The 25,408-nt window shown below is 46.6% G+C and overlaps 1 gene segment (V, D, J or C); it reads left to right on the top strand.

Moving 5' to 3' along the window:
- The first annotated feature begins 1,708 nt into the window (after positions 1–1,708).
- Positions 1,709–23,355, top strand: LOC140418922 (Ig heavy chain C region-like). The segment is given in 5 exon segments: positions 1,709–1,790; positions 19,089–19,382; positions 19,591–19,899; positions 20,553–20,861; positions 22,907–23,355. Coding segments are annotated over 5 exon segments (1,347 nt in total).
- Positions 23,356–25,408: the final 2,053 nt, after the last annotated feature.

Raw genomic sequence — 25,408 nt, 5'->3', positions numbered from 1 at the left:
TTCCTGACACAACCATTCCCCCCAAATGACCAGAAGGATGAGGTGGGCCATTTCTCTCAGTTTGTTGCTGACTTTCTTATCCCGTGAGTAGTTTTTATTGTCTAAGTCTCTCACTGTTACTGTCTCAGTGTTAGTCTCTCTCTGGAATGTTCCAGACTCACCAATCATTTCACCAGCATTAATCCTCGGGCTTTTTAATATATTTTTACAGGTGTCCAGTCGGATGTTGTGTTGACTCAGCCGGAGGCAGAGACCGGGCGTCCCGCCGGCTCCCTGAGACTGACCTGTAAAACCAGCGGCTTCGATCTTGGCAGCTACGGCATGAACTGGGTCCGCCAGGTTCCCGGACAGGGGCTGGAGTGGCTGCTTTACTACTATAGTTCATCAGACAACAACTACGCTCCAGCAATTAAAGATCGATTTACTGCGTCCAAAGACACTTCAAACAACATCTTCTCTTTGGCCATGACGAGCCTGAAGACCGAAGACACCGCCATCTATTACTGTGCAAGATACCACAGCGCGAGGAACCAGGGCTGGACCCGCACAAGAACAGCTCGAGAGGGAATTCAGCAACTTGCACCTTAACCTGAAGGTCAGTACTTGATTCAAATGTAATTATTTATGGCAATGATCAGAGTCAAAACACAAGCTGCTCCTTACATAACTGACACAGGGAAAATTAAACAGTAAAACCGAACAAACCAATCGATTTGAAAGTATTAGCTTTTGTCTGTTGATGTTTACTGTTAACAGTTTCAGTAATTACAGGCCTGGATATACTCATCGTTGTATTATTTCTGATACTTGGAGAAAGTCTATGCACATTGCGTTTTATGAACTGCTGCCTAAATTGTAAATTCGATCAGAAGTAATCGTCTATTTGAAGTGAATATTGAGCGGCAGGACTGAACAGAGAGTGAGTGCAGTTTTTGTGCGGGTGTCTGTCACTGTGACTACAGCAGTGGGTCACAGTGCTGTGCACAGCGACATCCTCATACAAAAACCTCAGTGAAAGAGTTTGTCCAAATTGGTCATCAGGGCCACAGCAGGATTGTCAACGTAAATGAGGCTTAAATAAAACACAATATTAGTTTGTAAAAAGGTATAAAAATCTTCCACTTTATCATTGTTGACCGACACGCTAAATGTGCCCAGAGGGTTTAAAAGTGTTCCGATCCTCTTTATAAATGTAATGACCAGGACAAGCTGAAATAACTCACAGATTCGCACTTGGAAGAGACAGAGTTAGCTTTTTGAGTGAACAGTGAAATTAAATCTCTGTATTTTACAGTTAACAGTCTGCCGCAGTATTTGACACGCTGTGTCTCACTGTGATACCTGGCACAGCAGTTACTGTCAATACAAAAAGCCCCTCAGCACTAATTAACTGAGGCTGGGTCAGTGCTCGCTTTTACAATCCAACTTTATTTACAGTAAATAATTATTTATGTCCAGCACTGCCCAAATAATAAGATTTAATATGGAAAATCTGTGACAATTATTCACTCAACCGTTGGTATTTTCAAAAACATGTTCTTGTGTTGATCTGTGAAATATAAAACATTAAGGTCATTTTTGAACAGCAAGCGATATCCATAAATACAATTCTATTTTAATGAAAATTTACCGTGACTTTACCTTGTCTCTGATTTGTGAATATTTAAAATAATGGTGGATTTCTGTCTATTTTGTGCAGGTCCGGTTATTGTACGGAGCTGCCCAGGGAATGTGACACTGTGACATCATGGGCTACTGGGGACAAGGGACCATGGTGACGGTGACTGCAGGTAAGAACCATTCCATTATTTATGAACTGTTTTATTTCAGACTTTGTTTTATTGTTTTCTATTTTAACAATTCAGTTGTTCAGTGAAATCTGAGTTTGGTGGATTCTGTATTGTGATTTTGTTGCAATGTTTCATGTGATTCTGCTGAAAAGGGTTATAGAATTACTCTGTCTCTTGACAAAATGTTCTGCTGAGGGATTCAGTCCCTGGTTGTTGTGATTTGATGTTTATTTGCTGAGGATACTGTGTGGCCGGGTTACTTTAAATATCTGGTGTCTGTTAAAAAGTTCGGCGCTTCTGAAATGTTTAATCTCGGTGACATCTGGTGGCTGTGCGTTTTACCTGCACACGTGTTAGAAATCGAACCCAACATTCACAAAATATGCTATAGTTTCTGTGTTAATTTATTGAACACTTTCTGCTTATCCACAATGCTGATGATATTCTTCCATATTTCTGTTTGGTTTAATTTTTCATTCACTTGATGAAAAGCCGACTTGGTGAATTCTAAATTGAGATTTTCTTGAAATGTTGTTTGTTTTTGTTGGAAGTGTTTCTTAATGGAGCTACTTCTCCATAAAATGAGTTCAACCCCTCGATGATGTGATTTCGTGTTTTTCTGCTGAGTAGATGGTGTCTGGGTGACTGAATGAGTAACATTTGTGAAACTGTGCTGGCGTTTCTATATTCTTTATACTCGGTGATACTGAGCGGTTCCATGTTTTGTGATTGAATGAAAGCAAGACGTTTGACGCACGAGTGTCGGTAGAAAACAGTCAGGATTTTAGAATGGTTCTTAAAAAGTGATAATTACATTTTAACTAAACCACGGTTTAAAACGTTCTTTCCGAACATAACTTGTGACTACAATCACAGCTTGGCTTTTCTGCAATCTTTCATCTCGGCGACATCTCATGGTTGCAGCTTTTACCATCTACTGCAAACATTAAGTGTTTAAATATGTTTGAAACAAGTTTGAAACGTGGTCAAATATGAATAAAATGGGGTAAAATTGTAATATTATTCTGGACAGACCCCACCTCCACACTATCCTTGCTGTTCTTCCATACTTCTATTTAGTTTGATCATTCATATATTTGGTGGCGAACTGGTTTGCTGGATTCTATATTCAGATGTTTTAGAAATGTTAGGTTCCTGCTGAGGGGATTGTGTGCCTGGGTGACTTTGAATATGTACAATTTGTGAAGTGGTTTGTTGTTTCTGCATTGTTCCTGCATTGTTCCTGCATCGTTTCTGCATTGTTTCTGCATTGTTTCTGCATTGTTCCTGCATTGTTTCTGCATTGTTCCTGCATTGTTCCTGCATTGTTTCTGAATTGTTTCAGCATTGTTTCAGCATTGTTTCTGCACTGTTTCTGCATTGTTTCAACTCGGTGACGTTGAGCGGTTACACGTTTTCTGGTTAATATAATTTAACCAATTGAAATACAACTCCATATTAATCAAAGATGTTTTTATATTAGTATCATTAATCACCTTTCACAATTCTGCTGTGCTCTGCACACCATTAGCATCACCGGAAAAGTTTCCAGGCTGGAAATAGTTTGTGATTTTGCCTGAAACTGTTTTAATAATAACATACCGATTGTACAGCAGGGCTCAGTTGCACAAGGGATTTTTAAATTATTTTTTATTTCTCTGATTACGTTTGCAGTTACTTAATTCGGAGTTTAATATTGCAGTTTGGCAATTTATGTATCCGATTATTAGATTCTTTCTGTGCAGCAGCAACAATATTATTTCTTTAACGTCATTTGCAGTTTGATAGTCAGATATGTGTCTCTCATCTAATCATAAAGAGTTTTCTCAGAGGTGGAAGTCGCTGACAGTGCAGGAATTGTTCTTCTGATTTTATCTAAATTGTAGGAATGTTCAGACGGCACAGGGCTGGAGATTGACAAGTAAACGCTTGAAATTCAAAGAGATTAATTTAATTACAAAAGGAGAATATTAGCTTTGCAATAATAATAACATCCTGTCTCGCAGAGCTGTGCTGTACACAATGTAACATTATAGAAATAAAACAAATTATACAATAGAATAACAGATTATATCTGAGCCTCAAGCTTATTTCTTATTAAATCGTAAATCGAACAAGAACATTTCTACATTTTCTCACAATGTTTCAGGGCTGTGGGGGGTCTGAATGAATTATTTTCATTACTTTTTGCACTGATTAATTTGGATCTCCTTTTCTTAAGCAATATTTTCAATAATAAAGTTAATCGAATTGCCTGAATTATTAAATCTCGGAAACATTTTTATTGATCACAAACTACCAAGGACTTTATTGTTATATATATTGTTTCGAGTTACAACAGTTTATCAATTCGGGAATACCGCTTTAACAAACAGATGAGATATTACACATGTCTGAATTATTCCATCCGATAATTTGAAGATTAATATTTAATTAAATCCAAATTATTTATCAAATTTCAGGCAGGAGCAGGTTTTGAATTACAGAGAACCATGTTTTATTATTTATATTATAGAGTACAAATCAGCTGACAGGTAAACTAATTGACAATTGGCAATAACTTGCAATGCGACATTAGTACTAACTAATTCAACATAAATTAACTGCTACAATTGAGTAGCAGACTGGTGTGTGATATCAAAGCTATTGGAGAATGGTTAATTGTACTGAAAATAATTTAGAAAACAATACATTTATTTGCTCCGGTTGATGAGGTGGCCCGCCTCCATTGTTTTGTTGATTGTATTTAATTAAGATGTGGAGATGCCGGCGTTGGACTGGGTTGAGCACAGTAAGAAGTCTTACAACACCAGGTTAAAGTCCAACAGGTTTGTTTCGATGTCACTAGCTTTCGGAGCACTGCTCCTTCCTCAGGTGAATCTGTTGGACTTTAACCTGGTGTTGTAAGACTTCTTACTGTATTTAATAAAGACATTGGATCAAATCAGGTAATCAGTTTCCAATGTGAATGTTTCCTGGTTTGTTTATTTCTTATCAAACACTGGATCTCTGTCACAGACATGAAACTCCCCTCAATCTGTTATATTTAATGTGTTCATTCTCAGTGAAAATACATTCTGCCCAGTTCAGACAGACAGGAGAAATAGCTGAAAGGCGAAGGGAGTTTGAAATTAATATCAGTTTAATTTCAAAGAGGTTATTAAATTTCATTTGTCGTAAGTTGACCATTTATCAATTAGAATCAATCAGTTTGAATGATTCGTTCCCCTGTGTTTCAGAGTGAAATTTGACACACTAGGTACGCTCTCATCCGCACACTCTTTCTCCCTCAGACACTCCCTCTCTCCCAGAAACCCAGACTATTCCTCAAACACACAGGCACTCTCTCTCACAGAGACTCTCACATACACAATAGCTCTTCAAAAACACAGTCTCTCTCACACACTCACTCGGTCACACACGCACTGCCTCACACACACATTCTCTTACATACTCTCTATCTCCAACTTTCTCTCTCTCCAACTCTCCCTCTCACACCAACAGACTGTCACTGGCTCTCTCACATACATAGGCACATTATCCCTCTCTCTCTTCACAGACAAATACCCTCTCTCACACTCTCTCACACACACTCTCTCTTACACGCTTTACCAATCTCACTCACATACACAATCATTCACAGACACACACACTCACACCCATGCAATCTCGCACACATTATCTCTTGCACACACGCTCGTTCACACACATGCCCTGTCACACACATCTCTCCAACACAAAAACGTTCTCTCACACATACACTCTCTCACACATACACTCTCTCTGACATGCATGGTCTCTCGCAGGCACGCTCTCTCACACACATTCTCTCACACACACGCTCTCTCACACACACGGCCTCTCGCACACACACGGCCTCTCGCACACACATGCTCTCTTGTACTCCTGCTCTCTCACACATATATCCTCTCTTGCATACATGCTCTCTCTTACACATGCGCTCTGATACACTCTCGCACACACTCTCTCACTCAGTTGCTCACCCACACTCATGCTCGTTTACACACATGCTCTCTCACGCATATGCTTTCTCACACACTTGCTCTGTTGCACACATGCTCTCACACCCATGTACTCTCCGACACATGCTTTCTCACACACACGCTCTCAATCACATATCTCTCACACTCACGCTCTCTTGCACACACGCTCCCTGACAGACATGCCCTCTCACTCACATGCTCTCTCATACACTTGCTCTCTCACATACACACTCTCTCAAACACTCACTCTCTCACACTCATGCTCTCACACACACTCTCTCTCACACACACACTCTCACCCACACACACTCTCTCATTCTCTCTTGCACACACACTCTCTCGCACACCTCATGGTCTCTCTCGTACTCATGATTTCTCGCACACATGCTCTCTCACACATGCTCTCTCATAGTCATGCTCTCTCACACACATGTACTTTTGCACACATGCTGTCTCATGCACACATTCTCTCACACACATGCTTTCTCACACATATGCTCTCTTGCACTCATGCTCTCTCACACATATGGTCTGTTACACACTCACACGCGCGCTCTCTAAATGCTGTCTCATTCACATGCTTTGGTGCATACATGCTCTCTCACACACATGCTCTCTTGTGAAAGAACTCTTTCACACGCATGCCCTCTCACACACATAATTTTGCGCATGCAGTCTCTCTTCTGTGCACACTATTTTGCTCCTCACACACACACACATCCTGTCGCTCGCACAAATACACACAATCACGCTCTCACACACAGATATTCTCTCACACACAGATACACTCTCGCACACACACTCACACGTGTACTCTCTCTCTCCCACTCTCTTGATCCATCTCTCCAGAAACACACACACGCATTCACACGCATGCATGCAGACACATACATAGACACAGTTACAGGCTCTCAGACAGATTCCCACATTCTCCCTCACACACACACTCAGACACGCACACACTTTCAGATACACAGGTGAGAGCGACTGAACTAACATCAATAATAATAACCATTATTATTGTCACAAGTAGGCTTACATTAACTGCAATGAAGTGACTGTGAAAAGCCCCCAGTCACCACACTCTGGCGCCTGTTCGGGTACACAGAGGGAGAATTCGGAATATCCAAACCACCTAACACGGATTTTCGGGACTTGTGGGAGGAAACCGGATCACATGGATAAAACCCACACAGACTCCCGGGAGACTGTGCAGACTCCGCACAGGCAATGACCCAAGTGGGAAGCGAACCCGGGTCCCTGGTGCTGTGAAGCAACAGGGTTAACCACTGTGCTGCCGTGCCGCCAAATCAAGGCAGCATTGAAACGTGTGACCTCAAGCAGCCCAACCAAAGAATGAATGGATGGGAATCAGGGGAAGAATCTCCGCTGGTTGGAGTCACAACCAGCACCAAGGTGGATGGATTCCATTGCTGGAGGCCAATCAGCTCAGTTCCAGGACATCACTGCGAGACTTCTTCAGGGCAGTGTCCCAGGTCCAACCATCTCCAGCTTATTCATCAATGACCTTCTTTCCATCATCAGGTCTGAACAGGGGTTGTTGGCAGATGATTGCACCATGCTCAGCACAATTTGCAACTGTGCAGTCACTAAATAAACCTGTAAATAAAGCAACATGGAGGCTCTATCCGGTTCTGGCTGACAAGTGGTAAGTAACAGTCAAGTCACCCAATTGAAGGCAATGCCCACCTCCAGTAAGAACGGATCTAACCACCGCCCCTTGACATTCACTGGCAATACCATCATTGAATCCCCACTAACAACCTCCTGGTGATTAACATGGACCAGAAAGTGATCTGGGTGAGTCATAGAAATTTTGAGGCCAGAACAACAGATCAAAGGTGAGGAATCCTGCGGTGAAAAACTCATCTTCTGACTCCCCGAAGCCTGTCTACTATCTAAAGATCCGCAGCAGAAGCCCATCGTGTCTCCGTAGGCAGCATTTTCCAAACCGATGACAGCGGCCATTTGGACAAGGACAATAGACACATGGGAACATCACCAACTGGAAGTTCCCCTCCTCACCATTCGCCATCATGACTATAAAATATATCACCGTTCCTGCACTGTTGCTGGTTCAACATCATGTGTCCGACTCGGGGAAACACCACATGGACTGCAATGGTTAAAGAAGGAAGCTCAGCACCTTCTCAAAGTCAATGAGGGATGGGAGATAAATGCAGGCCGAGCCTCCATCACAAGAATGAATAAACACAACACACTCTCTCTGACACAATATGACAAGAATTTTACGGGCACAAAAATCCCATTTGCAAAATGAAAATCCGCTAAGTCGCAGGAATGTTATTTGTCCCAGTTCTAAATTGTTTTGTGGAAAATGAAATTATATCGGCATTAAAGCAGCTGTCCAGTGACCTACACTGCTGTCTGACTGTACACATCCGGTGTTACGGAAAGTATTAAAGCAGCTGCACTGTGATCCACACTGCTGTCTGACTGTACACAGCCGGTGTTACTGAAAGTATTAAAGCAGCTGCCCAGTGATCTACACTGCTGTCTGACTGTACACAGCCGGTGTTACTGAAAGTATTCAAGCAGCTGCCCGGTGATCCACACTGCTGTCTGACTGTACACAGCCGGTGTTACTGAAAGTATTAAAGCAGCTGCCCAGTGATCTACACTGCTGTCTGACTGCACACAGCCGGTGTTACTGAAAGTATTAAAGCAGCTGTCCAGTGAACCACACTGCAGTCTGACTGTACACAGCCGGTGTTACTGAAAGTATTAAAGCAGCTGTCCAGTGATCTACACTGCTGTCTGACTGTGCACAGCCGGTGTTACTGAAAGTATTAAAGCAGCTGTCCAGTGACCTACACTGCTGCCTGACTGTACACAGCCGGTGTTACTGAAAGTATTAAAGCAGCTGCCCAGTGATCTACACTGCTGCCTGACTTTACACAGCCGGTGTTACTGAAAGTATTAAAGCAGCTGCCCAGTGATCTACACTGCTGTCTGACTGTACACAGCCGGTGTTACTGAAAGTATTAAAGCAGCTGTCCAGTGATCTACACTGCTGTCTGACTTTACACAGCCGGTGTAACTGAAAGTATTAAAGCAGCTGCCCAGTGATCTACACTGCTGTCTGACTGTACACAGCCGGTGTTACTGAAAGTATTAAAACAGCTGCCCAGTGATCTACACTGCTGCCTGACCTTACACAGCCGGTGTTACTGAAAGTATTAAAGCAGCTGCCCAGTGATCTACACTGCTCTCTGACTTTACACAGCCGGTGTTACTGAAAGTATTAAAGCAGCTGCCCAGTGATCTACACTGCTGCCTGACTTTACACAGCCGGTGTTACTGAAAGTACTAAAGCAGCTGTCCAGTGATCTACACTGCTGTCGGACTGTACACAGCCGGTGTTACTGAAAGTATTAAAGCAGCTGTCCAGTGATCGACACTGCTGTCGGACTGTACACAGCCAGTGTTACTGAAAGTATTAAAGCAGCTACCCGGTGACCTACACTGCTGTCTGACTGTACACAGCCGGTGTTACTGAAAGTATTAAAGCAGCTGTCCAGTGATCTACACTGCTGTCTGACTGTACACAGCCGGTGATACTGAAAGTATTAAAGCAGCTGCTCAGTGATCTACACTGCTGTCTGACTGTACACAGCCGGTGTGACTGAAAGTATTAAAGCAGCTGCCCAGTGATCTACACTGCTGTCTGACTGTACACAGCCGGTGTTACTGAAAGTATTAAAGCAGCTGTCCAGTGATCGACACTGCTGTCTGACTGTACACAGCCGGTGTTACTGAAAGTATTAAAGCAGCTGCCCTGTGATCTACACTGCTGTCTGACTGTACACAGCCGGTGTTACTGAAAGTATTAAAGCAGCTGCCCAGTGATCTACACTGCTGTCTGACTTTACACAGCCGGTGTTACTGAAAGTATTAAAGCAGCTGCCCAGTGATCTACACTGCTGTCTGACTGTACACAGCCGGTGTTACTGAAAGTACTAAAGCAGCTGTCCAGTGATCTACACTGCTGTCTGACTGTACACAGCCGGTGTTACTGAAAGTATTAAAGCAGCTGCCCAGTGATCTACACTGCAGTCTGACTGTACACAGCCGGTGATACTGAAAGTATTAAAGCAGCTGCTCAGTGATCTACACTGCTGTCTGACTGTACACAGCCGGTGTGACTGAAAGTATTAAAGCAGCTGCCCAGTGATCGACACTGCTGTCTGACTGTACACAGCCGGTGTTACTGAAAGTATTAAAGCAGCTGCCCAGTGATCTACACTGCTGTCTGACTGTACACAGCCGGTGTTACTGAAAGTATTAAAGCAGCTGCCCAGTGATTTACACTGCTGTCTGACTGTACACAGCCCGTGTTACTGAAAGTATTAAAGCAGCTGCCCAGTGATCTACACTGCTGTCTGACTTTACACAGCCGGTGTTACTGAAAGTATTAAAGCAGCTGCCCAGTGATCTACACTGCTGTCTGACTGTACACAGCCGGTGTTACTGAAAGTATTAAAGCAGCTGCCCAGTGATCTACACTGCTGTCTGACTGTACACAGCCGGTGTTACTGAAAGTATTAAAGCAGCTGCCCAGTGATCTACACTGCTGTCTGACTGTACACAGCCGGTGTTACTGAAAGTATTAAAGCAGCTGCCCAGTGATCTACACTGCTGTCTGACTGTACACAGCCGGTGTTACTGAAAGTATTAAAGCAGCTGCCCAGTGATCTACACTGCTGTCTGACTTTACACAGCCGGTGTTACTGAAAGTATTAAAGCAGCTGCCCAGTGATCTACACTGCTGTCTGACTGTACACAGCCCGTGTTACTGAAAGTATTAAAGCAGCTGCCCAGTGATCTACACTGCTGTCTGACTGTACACAGCCCGTGTTACTGAAAGTATTAAAGCAGCTGCCCAGTGATCTACACTGCTGTCTGACTGTACACAGCCGGTGTTACTGAAAGTATTAAAGCAGCTGCCCAGTGATCTACACTGCTGTCTGACTGTGCACAGCCGGTGTTACTGAAAGTATTAAAGCAGCTGTCCAGTGACCTACACTGCTGTCTGACTGTACACAGCCGGTGTTACTGAAAGTATTAAAGCAGCTGCCCAGTGATCTACACTGCTGCCTGACCTTACACAGCCGGTGTTACTGAAAGTATTAAAGCAGCTGCCCAGTGATCTACACTGCTGTCTGACTGTACACAGCCGGTGTTACTGAAAGTATTAAAGCAGCTGCCCAGTGATCTACACTGCTGCCTGACTGTACACTGCCGGTGTTACAGAAAGTATTAAAGCAGCTGTCCAGTGATCTACACTGCTGTCTGACTTTACACAGCCCGTGTTACTGAAAGTATCAAAGCAGCTGCTCAGTGATCTACACTGCTGTCTGACTCTACACAGCCGGTGTTACTGAAAGTATTAAAGCAGCTGCCCAGTGATCTACACTGCTGCCTGACTTTACACAGCCGGTGTTACTGAAAGTACTAAAGCAGCTGTCCAGTGATCTACACTGCTGTCTGACTGTACACAGCCGGTGTTACTGAAAGTATTAAAGCAGCTGCCCGGTGACCTACACTGCTGTCTGACTGTACACAGCCCGTGTTACTGTAAGTATTAAAGCAGCTGCCCAGTGATCTACACTGCAGTCTGACTGTACACAGCCGGTGATACTGAAAGTATTAAAGCAGCTGCTCAGTGATCTACACTGCTGTCTGACTGTACACAGCCGGTGTGACTGAAAGTATTAAAGCAGCTGCCCAGTGATCGACACTGCTGTCTGACTGTACACAGCCGGTGTTACTGAAAGTATTAAAGGAGCTGCCCAGTGATCTACACTGCTGTCTGACTGTACACAGCCGGTGTTACTGAAAGTATTAAAGCAGCTGCCCAGTGATTTACACTGCTGTCTGACTGTACACAGCCCGTGTTACTGAAAGTATTAAAGCAGCTGCCCAGTGATCTACACTGCTGTCTGACTTTACACAGCCGGTGTTACTGAAAGTATTAAAGCAGCTGCCCAGTGATCTACACTGCTGTCTGACTGTACACAGCCGGTGTTACTGAAAGTATTAAAGCAGCTGCCCAGTGATCTACACTGCTGTCTGCCTGTACACAGCCGGTGTTACTGAAAGTATTAAAGCAGCTGCCCAGTGATCTACACTGCTGTCTGACTGTACACAGCCGGTGTTATTGAAAATATTAAAGCAGCTGCCCAGTGATCTACACTGCTGTCTGACTGTACACAGCCGGTGTTACTGAAAGTATTAAAGCAGCTGCCCAGTGATCTACACTGCTGTCTGGCTGTACACAGCCGGTGTTACTGAAAGTATTAAAGCAGCTGCCCAGTGTTCTACACTGCTGTCTGACTGTACACAGCCGGTGTTACTGAAAGTATTAAAGTAGCTGCCCAGTGATCTACACTGCTGTCTGACTGTACACAGCCCGTGTTACTGAAAGTATTAAAGCAGCTGCCCAGTGATCTACACTGCTGTCTGACTGTACACAGCCCGTGTTACTGAAAGTATTAAAGCAGCTGCCCAGTGATCTACACTGCTGTCTGACTGTACACAGCCGGTGTTACTGAAAGTATTAAAGCAGCTGCCCAGTGATCTACACTGCTGTCTGACTGTACACAGCCGGTGTTACTGAAAGTATTAAAGCAGCTGCCCAGTGATCTACACTGCTGTCTGACTGTACACAGCCCGTGTTACTGAAAGTATTAAAGCAGCTGCCCAGTGATCTACACTGCTGTCTGACTGTACACAGCCCGTGTTACTGAAAGTATTAAAGCAGCTGCCCAGTGATCTACAGTGCGGTCTGACTGTACACAGCCGGTGTTACTGAAAGTATTAAAGCAGCTGCCCAGTGATCTACACTGCTGTCTGACTGTACACAGCCGGTGTTACTGAAAGCTGATCAATGTGGAGAATCAGGACCGGATCGATGGAGAGGAAGAGGAGGAGGTGGGACTGGTGGAGCCGAATGGAGGAGCCCCCAGCTCGGCTGTGGACAACAGGCAACAGAAAGCTGAGCCTGAGCGGAAAATCATCCCAAGAAACATCGTCCCAATGGGCTGGGAGCACCTGGGAATGATCACTCACCCACACTCACTCACGTACCCTCACTCACCATTCTCACCGTCACTCATTGACCCTCACTCAACCATCTGCAATGATACACCTTTCCTTAACCATCCTCACACGCAGACTCTCACTCCCACCCTCACTCACCCACCCTCACTCTCACACCCTCACACACACACTCACACATCCTCATTCAGCAACACTCACTGTCATTGACTCACCCTTAGACGCCCAACCTAACTCTCACCCTCACTCACACACTCTCACCCACTCATCCTCAAACACCCACCCATCCTTCCCCTCTCCCCCTCATTCAGGCTCTCACCCTCACTCAGTCACCCACCCACACTCACTCCCCCACCTCACACACCCTCACTCACCCACCCTCATTCTCACACCCTCACTCACACACCCTCACTCACACACCCTCACTCACACACCCTCACTCACCCACCCTCACTCTCACACCCTCACACACACACTCACACATCCTCATTCAGCAACACTCACTGTCATTGACTCACCCTTAGACGCCCAACCTAACTCTCACCCTCACTCACACACTCTCACCCACTCATCCTCAAACACCCACCCATCCTCACTCATCCTCACCCATTCTCAATCAGGCTCTCACCCTCACTCAGCCACCCACCCACACTCATTCGCCCACCCTCCCTACCCTCACCCACCCATCCACACCCACCCTCACTCCCCCTCATTCAGGCTCTCACCCTCACTCAGTCATTCACACCCCCCCCCACTCACCCGCCCTCACAAGCCCTCATTCTGTAAACCACCCTCACACACCCTCACTCACCCACCCTCACCCCCATCCTCACACACCCTCACTCACACACCCTCACACACCCTCACTCACCCACCCTCCCTGACACACTCTCACTCACCCTCACTCACCCACCCTCCCTGACACACTCTCACTCACCCACCCTCACTCACACACCCTCACACACCTCACTCCCCCACCCTCATTCTGTAAACCACACTCACACACCCTCACTCCCCTTCACTCACTCACCCACCACCACTCACCCACCCACCCTCACTCACCCGCCCTCCCTGACACACTCTCACTCACCCACCTTCACTCACACACCCTCCCTGACACACTCTCACTCACCCACCCTCACTCACACGCCTCACACACCCTCACTCACACGCCTCACACACTCTCACTCACACGCCTCGCACACTCTCACTCACCCACCTCAGCTCACCAACCCTCCCTGACACATTCTCACTCACCCACCCTCACTCTCACCCTCACGCACACTCACCCATCCTTATTCAGCACCACTCACCGTTATTGACTCACCCTTTCACGCCCAACCTAACTCGTTCACCCTCACACACACACTCTCACCCACTCATCCTCAATCACCCACCCATCCTCACCCACCCTCATTCAGGCGCTCACCCTCACTCAGTCACCCACCCACGCCCACTTGCTCACCCTCACAGACCCTCACTCACCCACCCTCACACACTCTCATTCACTCACCCTCACACACCCTCACTCACCCACCCTCACACACCCTCATTCAGTAAACTACCGTCACTCACTCATCCTCAAACACCTACGTATCCTCACTCACCCTCATTCAGGCACTCACACTCACTCACTCTCCCACCCACACTCACGTTCACTCACTCACCTACCCTCACTCAGCCACCCTCCCTGACACACCCTCACTCACCCACCCTCACTTACCCACCCACCCTGACACACTCTCACTCACCCACCCTCACTCAATCGTCCCTCAACCATCCTCACTCATTCACCCTCACTCACCCACGCTCACTGACTTCCCCTCATTCATTCACCCACTACATTCACTCACCAGCAGTCGACCCCCTGACTCACTCACCCTCATTCACCCACCCTCACTCACCCACCCTCACTCACTCACCCTCACTCACTGACCCTCGCTCACTCACCTTCACTGACTCTCACTACACAACCTCACTCACCCAGAGTCACTCATTCTCTGCGTCTCACTCACTCTCCCTCACACACCCTTTATTCGTCCTCGGTGACATACCTACCCTCAGTCAGTCACCCCTGATCCGCCACTTATCAACATTCATACATCCTCAATCACCCAACTCACTCACCCTCACTCAGTTACTCACTAACCCACACTCACTCTCCTACCCTCACTCAGTTACTCACTCACCCACACTCACTCTCCTACCCTCACTCAGTTACTCACCCACACTCGCTCTCCTACTCTCACTCAGTTACTCACTCACCCACACTCGCTCTCCTACCCTCACTCAGTTACTCACTCGCCCACACTCACTCTCCTACCCTCACTCAGTTACTCACTCATCCACACTCACTCTCCTACCCTCACTCGATTACTCACTCACCCACACTCACTCTCCTACCCTCACTCAGTTACTCACTCATCCACACTCACTCTCCTACCCTCACTCGATTACTCACTCACCCACACTCACTCTCCTACCCTCACTCAGTTACTCACTCACCCACACTCGCTCTCCTACCCTCACTCAGTTACTCACTCACCCACACTCACTCTCCTACCCTCACTCAGTTACTCACTCACCCGCACTCACTCTCCTACCCTCACTCAGTTACTCACTCATCCACACTCACTCTCCTACCCTCACTCGGTTACTCACTCACCCACACTCACTCTCCTACCCTCACTCAGTTACTCACTCACCCACACTCACTCTCCTACCCTCACTCAGTTACTCACCCACACTCGCTCTCCTACTCTCACTCGGTTACTCACTCACCCACACTCCCTCTCCTACCCTCACTCAGTTACTCACTCACCCACACTCACTCTCCTACCCTCACTCAGTTACTCACTCATCCACACTCACTCTCCTACCCTCACTTGGTTACTCACTCACCCGCACTCACTCCCCTGCCCTCACTCAGTTACTCACTCATCCTCTCTCACTCATGCCCAGGAAATGGGCAAGGGAGCGGCTGCAACGAGAGAGGAATGGAGAACTGGAGCGAAACTGATGACGAGTGGCGCCCGAATGTGGCTGCATGACACGGGACTGCCGGGAGCCGGGGAAAGTGCAGAGAGCCGGGGAAAGACCCCGGAGCCGGGAGAAAGCGCCGAGGCGGTGGAAAAGAGCAAAGAGGCGGCGAAAATGCAGAGTTGGGAGGAAGGCATCGAGATGCAGGGGAAAGGACAGAAATGCAGGGGAATAGACCGAGATGCAGCGGAACACACAGAGAGTCGTAGAAAAGGACAAAGAGTTGGAAAGAAGTGGAGAGAGCAAGGGAAAGGTGCAGAGAGCAGGGTGGGGGTGGGGGTGCGAGGGGCGGGGAGGGGGTGGTGGCGATTTCGGGGAGCCGGGGGAACTGCAGAGAGCCAAGGGGGGAGGGGGTGCAGGGTACCGGGGGAAGTGCAGAGAGCCGGAGGCGGGGGATGAGGCGGGGGATGAGGGGGGGGGGGGGGTAGTGCAGGGAGCCGCGGGGGGGGGGGGGGGGGGGGGGGGAGGTGCAGGGAGCCGGGGGAAGGTGCAGAGAGCCGGGGAAAGATGCAGGGAGCCGGGGAAAGAGGCAGGGAGCCGGGGAAAGAGGCAGGGAGCCGGGGAAAGACGCAAAGAGCCGGGGAAAGATGCAGGGAGTAGGGTGAAGGAGCACAGAGCCGGGGGAAGTGCAGAGAGCCGGAAGAAAGTCCATGGAGTGGGCGATAAGCGATAAGAATCGGGGTAAAGCGCACAGTGCTGGCTAAAACCTCAAAAAGCCCGCACAAAGTGCCAGGAACCGGGAAAAGCACAAAGAACTGGGAAAAGTGCAGCACACCTGGGCAAAGCACAAAGAGCAGGAAGAAAATGCAGAGTCGAGAGAAAGTGCAGAGATGCGGAGGAAAGCGCAGAGAGCCGTGGAAAAGAGCAGAGAGCTAAACGAAAGTGCAGGGACCAGGAGAAAGGTACAGAAATCCAGCGGGAACCGCAGAGAGATGGGGGACGCACAGGGAGCGCGGGGCGGGGTGCGGAGGGATTGCAGACAGCCCGGTCTCAGTGACAGGCGGAATGTGGAGTTAACACCACAATCAGCACAGCCAGGATCTTATTGATTGGGGGAGAAGACTCGACGGACTGAATGGCCGACTCCAGCATGGTCCTAAAATTAGAGAATGTTGCAATTACTCAAATGTAGAACCTTATTGTAATTATATAAAGGTGCATTCCGAAGGTATTTTTGAAGCAAAGCCACTATGCTCTGGTTTGGGGAATGGGGGTCGTGAAATGGAGAGAGGAGGGGGCATCAGTCAGTTTGAACAAAGGGAAGTTCCCAAATCTGCAAAGATACAAATGAAGAGACAACATTTTTAACAGAAATTGATTTTGACGTACACAGCTCAGTGAGCTGGATTGTGACATCGACAGCTCAGATAGCTGGATTGTGACGTACACAGCTCAGTTAGCTGGATTGTGACAGCGACAGCTCAGATAGCTGGATTGTGACGTACACAGCTCAGTTAGCTGGATTGTGACGTACACTGCTCAGTTAGCTGGATTGTGACGTACACAGCTCAGTTCGCTGGATTGTGACGTCCACAGCTCAGTTAGCTGGATTGTGTCGTACACAGCTCAGTTCGCTGGATTGTGACGTACACAGCTCTGTTAGCTGGATTGTGACGCACACAGCTCAGTAAGCTGGATTGTGACGTACACAGCTCAGTTAGCTGGATTGTGACGTACCCAGCTCAGTTAGCTGGATTGTGACGTACACAGCTCAGTGAGCTGGATTGTCACGTACACAGCTCAGTTAGCTGGATTGTGACGTACGCAGCTCAGTTACCTGGATTGTGACGTACGCAGCTCAGTGAGCTGGATTGTCCGTACGCAGCTCAGTGAGCTGGATTGTCACGTACACTGCTCAGTGAGCTGGATTGTGACGTACACAGCATTGTTTGCTGGACTGTGACCTACGCAGCTCAGTTAGCTGGATTGTGACGTACACACCTCAGTTAGCTGGATTGTGACGTACACAGTTAGCTAGAATGTGACTTCCACAGTTCAGTTAGCTGCATTGTGACGTACACAGCTCAGTTAGCTGCATTGTGACGTACACAGTTCAGTTAGCTCATTGTGACGTACACAGCTCAGTTAGCTCATTGTGACGTACACAGCTCCGATAGCTGGATTGTGACATACACAGCTCAGTTAGCTGCATTGTGACGTACACAGCTCAGTTAACTGGATTCTGACCTACGCAGCTCAGTTAGCTGGATTGTGACGTACAAAGCTCAGTTAGCTGGATTGTGACGTACACAGCTCAGTTAGCTGGATTGTGACGTACACAGCTCAGTTAGCTGGATTGTGACGTACACAGCTCAGTTAACTGGATTGTGACGTCCACAGCTCAGTGAGCTGGATTGTGACGTACACAGTTCAGTTAGCTGGATTGTGACATACACAGCTCAGTTAGCTGGATTGTGACATACACAGCTCAGTTAGCTGGATTGTGACGTACACAGCTCAGTTAGCTGGATTGTGACGTCCACAGCTCAGTGAGCTGGATTGTGACGTACACAGTTCAGTTAGCTGGATTGTGACGTACACAGCTCAGTTAGCTGGATTGTGACGTACACAGCTCAGTCAGCTGGATTGTGACGTACACAGCTCAGCTAGCTGGATTGTGACGTACACAGCTCAGTTAGCTGGACGGCTGGTTTGTGATGAAGAGCGATCCCAACAGCGTGGGTTCAATTGCTGCACCGGCTGAGGTTATTCATAAAGACCCACATTCTCAACCTTGCCCCTCGCCTGATGTGTGGTGACCCTCAGGTTAAATCACCACCAGTCAACTCTCAGAAGGAGAGAGCAATCTCCGGGACTATGGCCTCATTTACATTTTATATCACATGGTGGCTGAAATAATGGGGGAAACCCTCTGCTCCCCTCGTTCAATCCAATCAAAGTTACACCATTCAGATTACATCAAAATGTGTGTTTTTTTCGATAGAGACGGAGAAAGAGATGTGAGTTTCTAAAGACGGGACAAAACGTAGGTGATTCTCAATGATATAACTGATAGAATATTCAATGTGGATGTAGGATTTAATCGGTAAATGTTAGGATAAACTCATAGTTCTTGTCAAATTATGAAATGCTTGGTTACTTATAAATCACAAATACCAGTGTCTAACTTGTTGGATTGGCCATTCTCTCCCAGCAACACCGTCTCCGCCCACTCTCTACAGCCTGGTCTCCTCCTGTCAGCAACACAACGCCGATAGTTCCGTGACCTTCGGCTGTTTGGCGATGGACTACTCCCCAGAAATCTCCAGCCTTACCTGGAAGAAAGATGGGCAGCTGATCACCACTGGAGTTAAGAAATACCCGTCAGTGAGAAACAAGAAGGGAACCTACACCCTGAGCAGCCAGTTAACCATCACCAAGCCAGGATGCAGCAAAATCAGCTGTGAGGTTCGACACAGCGGCTCAGATACGAGCACTGGAATGGAATGTAAGTGTTGTGGAATCTGTGAGAAATAGAAAACCTATGATTATCTTGTATAGGGTCTTGGAGTTAACTCATTTGTAATACTCTGCATATTCCTGATCCCTGGGAAATCCAGCTTAGTGTCTATTGACCACAAACATTTTTAAAGCATATGAACTCATTTTGTTTATCAATTTCTTCTGCAAGAAATAGCTAATTGTGTTTCTTGAAGGTCCCAGAATTTATGCTCCAAATGTTCTCCTCACCGTGAGTTCCAGTGAAGAAATCACAAGACAAAAATTTGCAACCATTGTCTGTTCAATCAACGATTTCCGTTCAAAGTCAATGACGGTGAAGTGGCTGAAGAATGGACAACCCATGGGTTCAGGATTTGTCACCTCTCCCGCCTGTGAAGTGAACGGGAACTTCTCAGCGAGCAGTCGGCTGACAGTCTCCGCTGGGGAATGGTTCAGCAAAGCGGTCTATACCTGCCAGGTCACTCATCAAGAGGTCACCCAAAGTCGCAACATCACCGCGTCTGGTAAGAGACACAAACAGAGGAAACAATAAATCATCCTGCACTCTGATGTTAATCCAAATCAGGAATTTACTGGAGTTAGTGCAAAGCACAGAATAACTTCTAATTTACTGCCATGTAGTTTGTGTTCCATTCTGATGTAAGAGCTGCATTTGGATTGCTCACCATTCAGGACTTGATCAGGATAGAAATAAATGTTTCCCTCAAATTTGAAGTAATTTAGTGAGTGAGGTGGACTCGATGTCAGCTTTATCCAGCGTCACAATGAGCTAACTGAACTGTGTACGTCACAATGCAGCTAACTGAGCTGATTATATTTGAGCGGCAGTGGGTGTCTGAAACACTTAACTGATATCAGCTCCGGGGGAGAGTGTTGGAAAGTTCATCCAACCTATTTATGGATCAGCCGCCAGTACTTCGTTCCTGAGATCAGGAATGGAATATTTGCATTGGGAATGCTGCAACACTGGTTCGTTAGCATGGTATCGGGACTGACCATATTTCATATGGTTTTCCATTGTGTATAGAAGATTGAAGGCGATCATTAGAAGTTGTTATTTCGAATTGATTTAGTCCCATGTAGAGTTCAGGCTGAATCCTGCTGTCCTGATTCTGAAGATCAAACTTGGGTTGATTTCCACTTTTTTCATTCGCAGATCCTTCCGGTTGCACTGATGCCTCAGTAACAATACTGCCACCACCAATAGAACAGGTCTTATTGGAGGCGACAGTAACCTTAACCTGCGTCATTTCGAATGCTCCTTATGGAGTCAACGTGTCCTGGAGTGAAGCGAAGAAGCCGCTGAAATCAGAGATTGCCGACCAGCCTGGGGCAGATACTGAAAGCGTGGTCAGCAAATTAAACATCTCGACACAAGCCTGGCTGAGTGGGGCTGTGTTTGACTGTGTGGCGAGCCATCAGGACCTGCCAACTCCTTTAAGAATTTCAATCCACAAAAAAATAGGTGAGCGGTGAGACTGAAGCAATAAGTGAGCCATTGTGTCTATTTCTAGTGTCAGTGCAGCGGTCAGTATTTAGCATTCAGTGTATTTATGGTCCATTCTGATTGGTAATTCCACTAACTAAATACTCTGGGCATTTAGAGTTTAAGGGGGAAATTGATATGCAGATGAATGAACAATTAATTAAAAACAGTGATATTGGGTTTAGATGGAGCGAGACCATAGACCACAAGACTTAGGAGCAGACGTTGGCCATTGGGCCCATCAACACCGGTCCAGCCGGCAGTGAGGTCATGACTGATCTGATGTGATAACCTTCAATTACTCTTTCCCGACTTATCCCCATATCTCTTGACGCCTTTACTGATTTAAAATCTGTCTCTCTCAACCTTGAACATACTGAGCAACCCAGAATCTACAGCCCCCGGGTTAAATAATTCCACAGCTTCACTACTCTCTGAGAGAGGAAATTCCTTCTCATCTCTATTAAATAGGCGAACCCTTACATTGTGATCCTGCTCGCTGCTCCTAGACGCTCTCACAAGGGAGAAGAACCCCTCAGCGTCTATCCTACGAAGGTCCCTGAGAATCATTCATGTCTCGATTAGGTCGCCTTCATTCCTCTAAACTCCAATAAGTAAAACCCAGCCTACTTAACCTCAGCTCATAAGAAAATCCCTCCATACTCGGGATCAACTTCGTGATCCTTCTCTGGACTGCCTTCAAAACCAATCTGTCTTCCTGAGATAAGGGTGCCAAAACTATTCAAAGCATATCAGGTATAGTCTCACTAAATAATAATAATCGCTTATTGTCACAATTAGGTTTGAATGAAGTTACTGTGAATTTCCCGTAGTCGCCACATTCCGGCGCCTGTTTGGGGAGGCCGCTCCGGGAATGCCTTGTATAGTTTTAGCCAGACTTCCCCATGTTTATATTCGATTCCCATTGAAATAAATGTCAACATTCAATTTGTCTCCATGTTACCTGCAGAACTTGCTTTTTGTGGTTACTGCACGAGGACCCCAAATTCCCCCGTTACTTCAGCTTTCTCCATCTAAATAATATTCCGTTTTGTTCTTCCTCCTACCAAAGTGTCTAACCTCACATTTTCCAACATTCTGTTCCATCTGCCAAGTTTTTACTCCAGATTAAAGTCCAACAGGTTTGTTCTGAATCACTAGCTTTCGGAGCGCTGCTCCTTCCTCAGGTGAGGAAGGAGCAGCGCTCCGAAAGCTAGTGATTCTAAACAAACCTGTTGGACTTTAACCTGGTGTTGTAAGACTTCTTACTGTGCTCACCCCAGTCCAACGCCGGCATCTCCACATCAAGTTTTTACTCAGTAACTAAAGCTGTCTCTGTCCCTCTGTGGATTTTCTGTAATCCTCACCAATTGCCTTTCTACCTATTTTTTGTCAGCTGCAAACGTGGGTATAGGACATTCATTTATTAAACACAGTTTTGAAATTCATGTAAATTACATCTACTGGCCCCCCTCTCTCTCGCCTTCTCGTTATCACCTCAAATAAGGGCAATACATTTGTCAGGCAATGATTTCCCCTTCACGAAGCCGTGCTGACTCTGTTTGATTATATTGTGTATGTTTAAATGCTCAGCGATTGGATCCGTTATAATGGACTCTAACCGTCTCCCACTGACAGATGTTAAGGTCACTGGCCTATAGTTACCTGTTTTTGTCTCCCTCCCCTTTTGAATAAGGGTGTTACATTGGCAGTTTTCCAATCCTCTTGGGGTAAGGTGGGGGGAGTCTGGAGTGGAGTTTATACACCAGCACAGAACAGTTGGGCCGAATGGCCTGTTTCCCTGCTGTAGACTTTCTGAAACCATCATATCCAACATCCATAAATTCTCAGGGAAAAGGCTTGTGTCCACCGCTGCTCCGAGCTGGGAAACAGGACAGATCCCAAAGTGGGAAATGGAAACCTTTAAAATCCAACACAAAACACATTTCTCTCACATCTAAACCGCGGTTCCATTGTCTCCGGAATTCCCCATTTTATTGACATTTATTGTACATTTTCTGCAGATCCCAATCCGCGGGAACCGTCCGTCTCTGTCCTCCTGCCCTCGGCTGAAGACGTCTCCGCTCAGAGATTCGTCTCCCTCAGCTGCTTAGTGAGAGGTTTCTCCCCCCGAGAGATCTTCGTCAAGTGGACCGTCAATGACATGCAGGTGAATCCCGGGAACTACAAGAACACCGAGGTGATGGCGGAGAACGGCAATAGCTCCTTCTTCATGTACAGCTTGTTATCCATTGCAGCGGAGGAGTGGGCCAGCGGCGCTTCTTACTCCTGTGTGGTGGGACATGAAGCCATCCCCTTGAAGATCATCAACAGAACGGTTGATAAATCCAGCGGTAAACCCAGTTTTGTGAACATTTCCCTCGCTCTGATGGACACCGTTAATTCATGTCAATGAGAATCTATGGGTTACATGTCTAACTGAAATAAAAATAATAAAGTATTTTTCCTCCAATTGTGATTTAAATGCACAGCCGCTTAATTAATGGAGCTTCCACTTGGCTGATATCAAATTGGTTTAATGAGACCCGGATTTCTACAGGTCCCGGTCCCAAGTCTGATACAACCAGTGCTCCCAGCTCAGAAACACCCTGGGTTAGAGACAGAGCAGAACTCATTCATAACAGAAGTCAGCAAAATATCTTCACTGACTTTCCCCCCTCTGAGAAGAAATCATACAATTTCCCATTTCAGACAAACAAACCCATCATATTTAGTCCTCGGTGTTCCTGCTTCTCCCATTGTCCGTTCCTTTAAAATTGATGTCAGATTTAAGTTGCTGTATCACATCCACTGGGAACTGAATTGAGGGTCACACAGAAACATGGACCAACAATCCTCAGTGAAAGAGAGGGGAAAGTGAAATTGTTAATCCACTATGCCCCCACTTCACCAGCAGAGAGAGGGAGAGGGGAATTAGTTATTCCTCTGTACCCCACCTCCCCAATAGAGGGAGGGGAGGGGCTTTACTTAATACACTGTCTCCCCACTTCCCCAACAAAGAGAAGGGGGAAAGGCATTAGTCAATCCACTGTCTCCCCACTTCCCCAGACAAAGAGAGGGGGAGAGGCATTAGTCAATCCACTGTCTCCCCACTACCCCAAACCAAGCTAGGGGAAGGGGCATTAGTTAACCCAGTGTCTCTCCCCCCCCCTCCCCACTTCCCCAACAGAGAGAGGGGGAGAGGCATTAGTCAATCCACTGTCTCCCCACTACCCCAAACAAAGATAGGGGGAGGGGCATTAGTTAACCCACTGTCTCCCCACTTCTCCAACAGATAGAGGGGGAGGGGCATTAGTTAACCCACTGCCCCCCCCCCACTTCCCCAACAGAGAGAGGGGGAGAGGCATTAGTCAATCCACTGTCTCCCAACTTCGCCAAACAAAGAGAGGGGGAGGGGCATTAGTTAACCCACCGTAACCCAATTCCATGACAAAGAGAGGAAGGGGGCATTACTTAATGCACCGTACCCCCACTTCCCCAGCAAAGAGAGGCGGAGGGGTATTAGTTAACACACTGTACCCCCACTTCCCCAACAAAGAGACGATGGGGGCTGAGTTAATCCACTGTATACCCGCTTCCAACAATGAGGGGGGATGGGCATTAGTTAACCCACTGTCCCCACACCTTCCCAACAAAGAGAGCAAAGGGGCAATACTGACCCATTTTACCTCCACTTTCCCGACCAAAAGAGGAGGAAGGCGATGAGTGAACTCTCTGTATCTCCACCTCCAGCAGGGAGAACCCAAAGGCAATTTGCTGACCAGAGAGAGGTAGATTATTAACTCAATATCCTCCCAGTCCCCAAGCAGGGAGTTTGGAAGTAAACGGTTCTCTAGACTAAGAACTCAGTTACTGACATTACAAGACGTCAAGTAGCTTACTGGCTGAAGGGTTTAAAAGACCATCATGATAAAGATGTATTTTTTTTAGCACCCTTTTTCCTCTTATCCGTCTGCTAAGACCGATTCCCCAAAATCCAAATCCAGACTGGTGATTGAATACTTCCTGGGTTTTCACTGTTCTCTCCTGAGGCATCTCCTTGAATTTTTGCATTAGGTCATCTGATGTCAGCTTGCAACTCAAAGAAAACACACTTAGAAGCAGAAAGTTCAACATATTCTACATCGGTATCAATAATACCCACAACTGGAAAAGCTGCAGGCAGCTGATACAAATACACAGACAGATAAACAGACACAAACGCGACACACACATGCACACAGACCCAAACATACACACACTCACACGTAGACACAAACACACACATAGACACACACATAGAAACACATGCATAAACATACACCCAGGCACAACGAACCACACATATTTTGACACAAAAACACACGCAAACGTGCGCAACAATTCACAAACATGCACCTAAACACAAAAAACACACACGTTTATACACACAGACACACGTGCACATACACACACAAATCCACACACACAAGCGGCTACACAAATGTACACAAACAGACACATACAACCACATGTCCACACAGATT

The sequence above is a fragment of the Scyliorhinus torazame genome, chromosome 5 (assembly GCF_047496885.1).
Source record: "Scyliorhinus torazame isolate Kashiwa2021f chromosome 5, sScyTor2.1, whole genome shotgun sequence".
NCBI classification, from domain to species: domain Eukaryota; kingdom Metazoa; phylum Chordata; class Chondrichthyes; order Carcharhiniformes; family Scyliorhinidae; genus Scyliorhinus; species Scyliorhinus torazame.
Note: the sequence above shows the minus strand (reverse complement) of the source record. Positions and strands in the feature narration are given on the sequence as shown.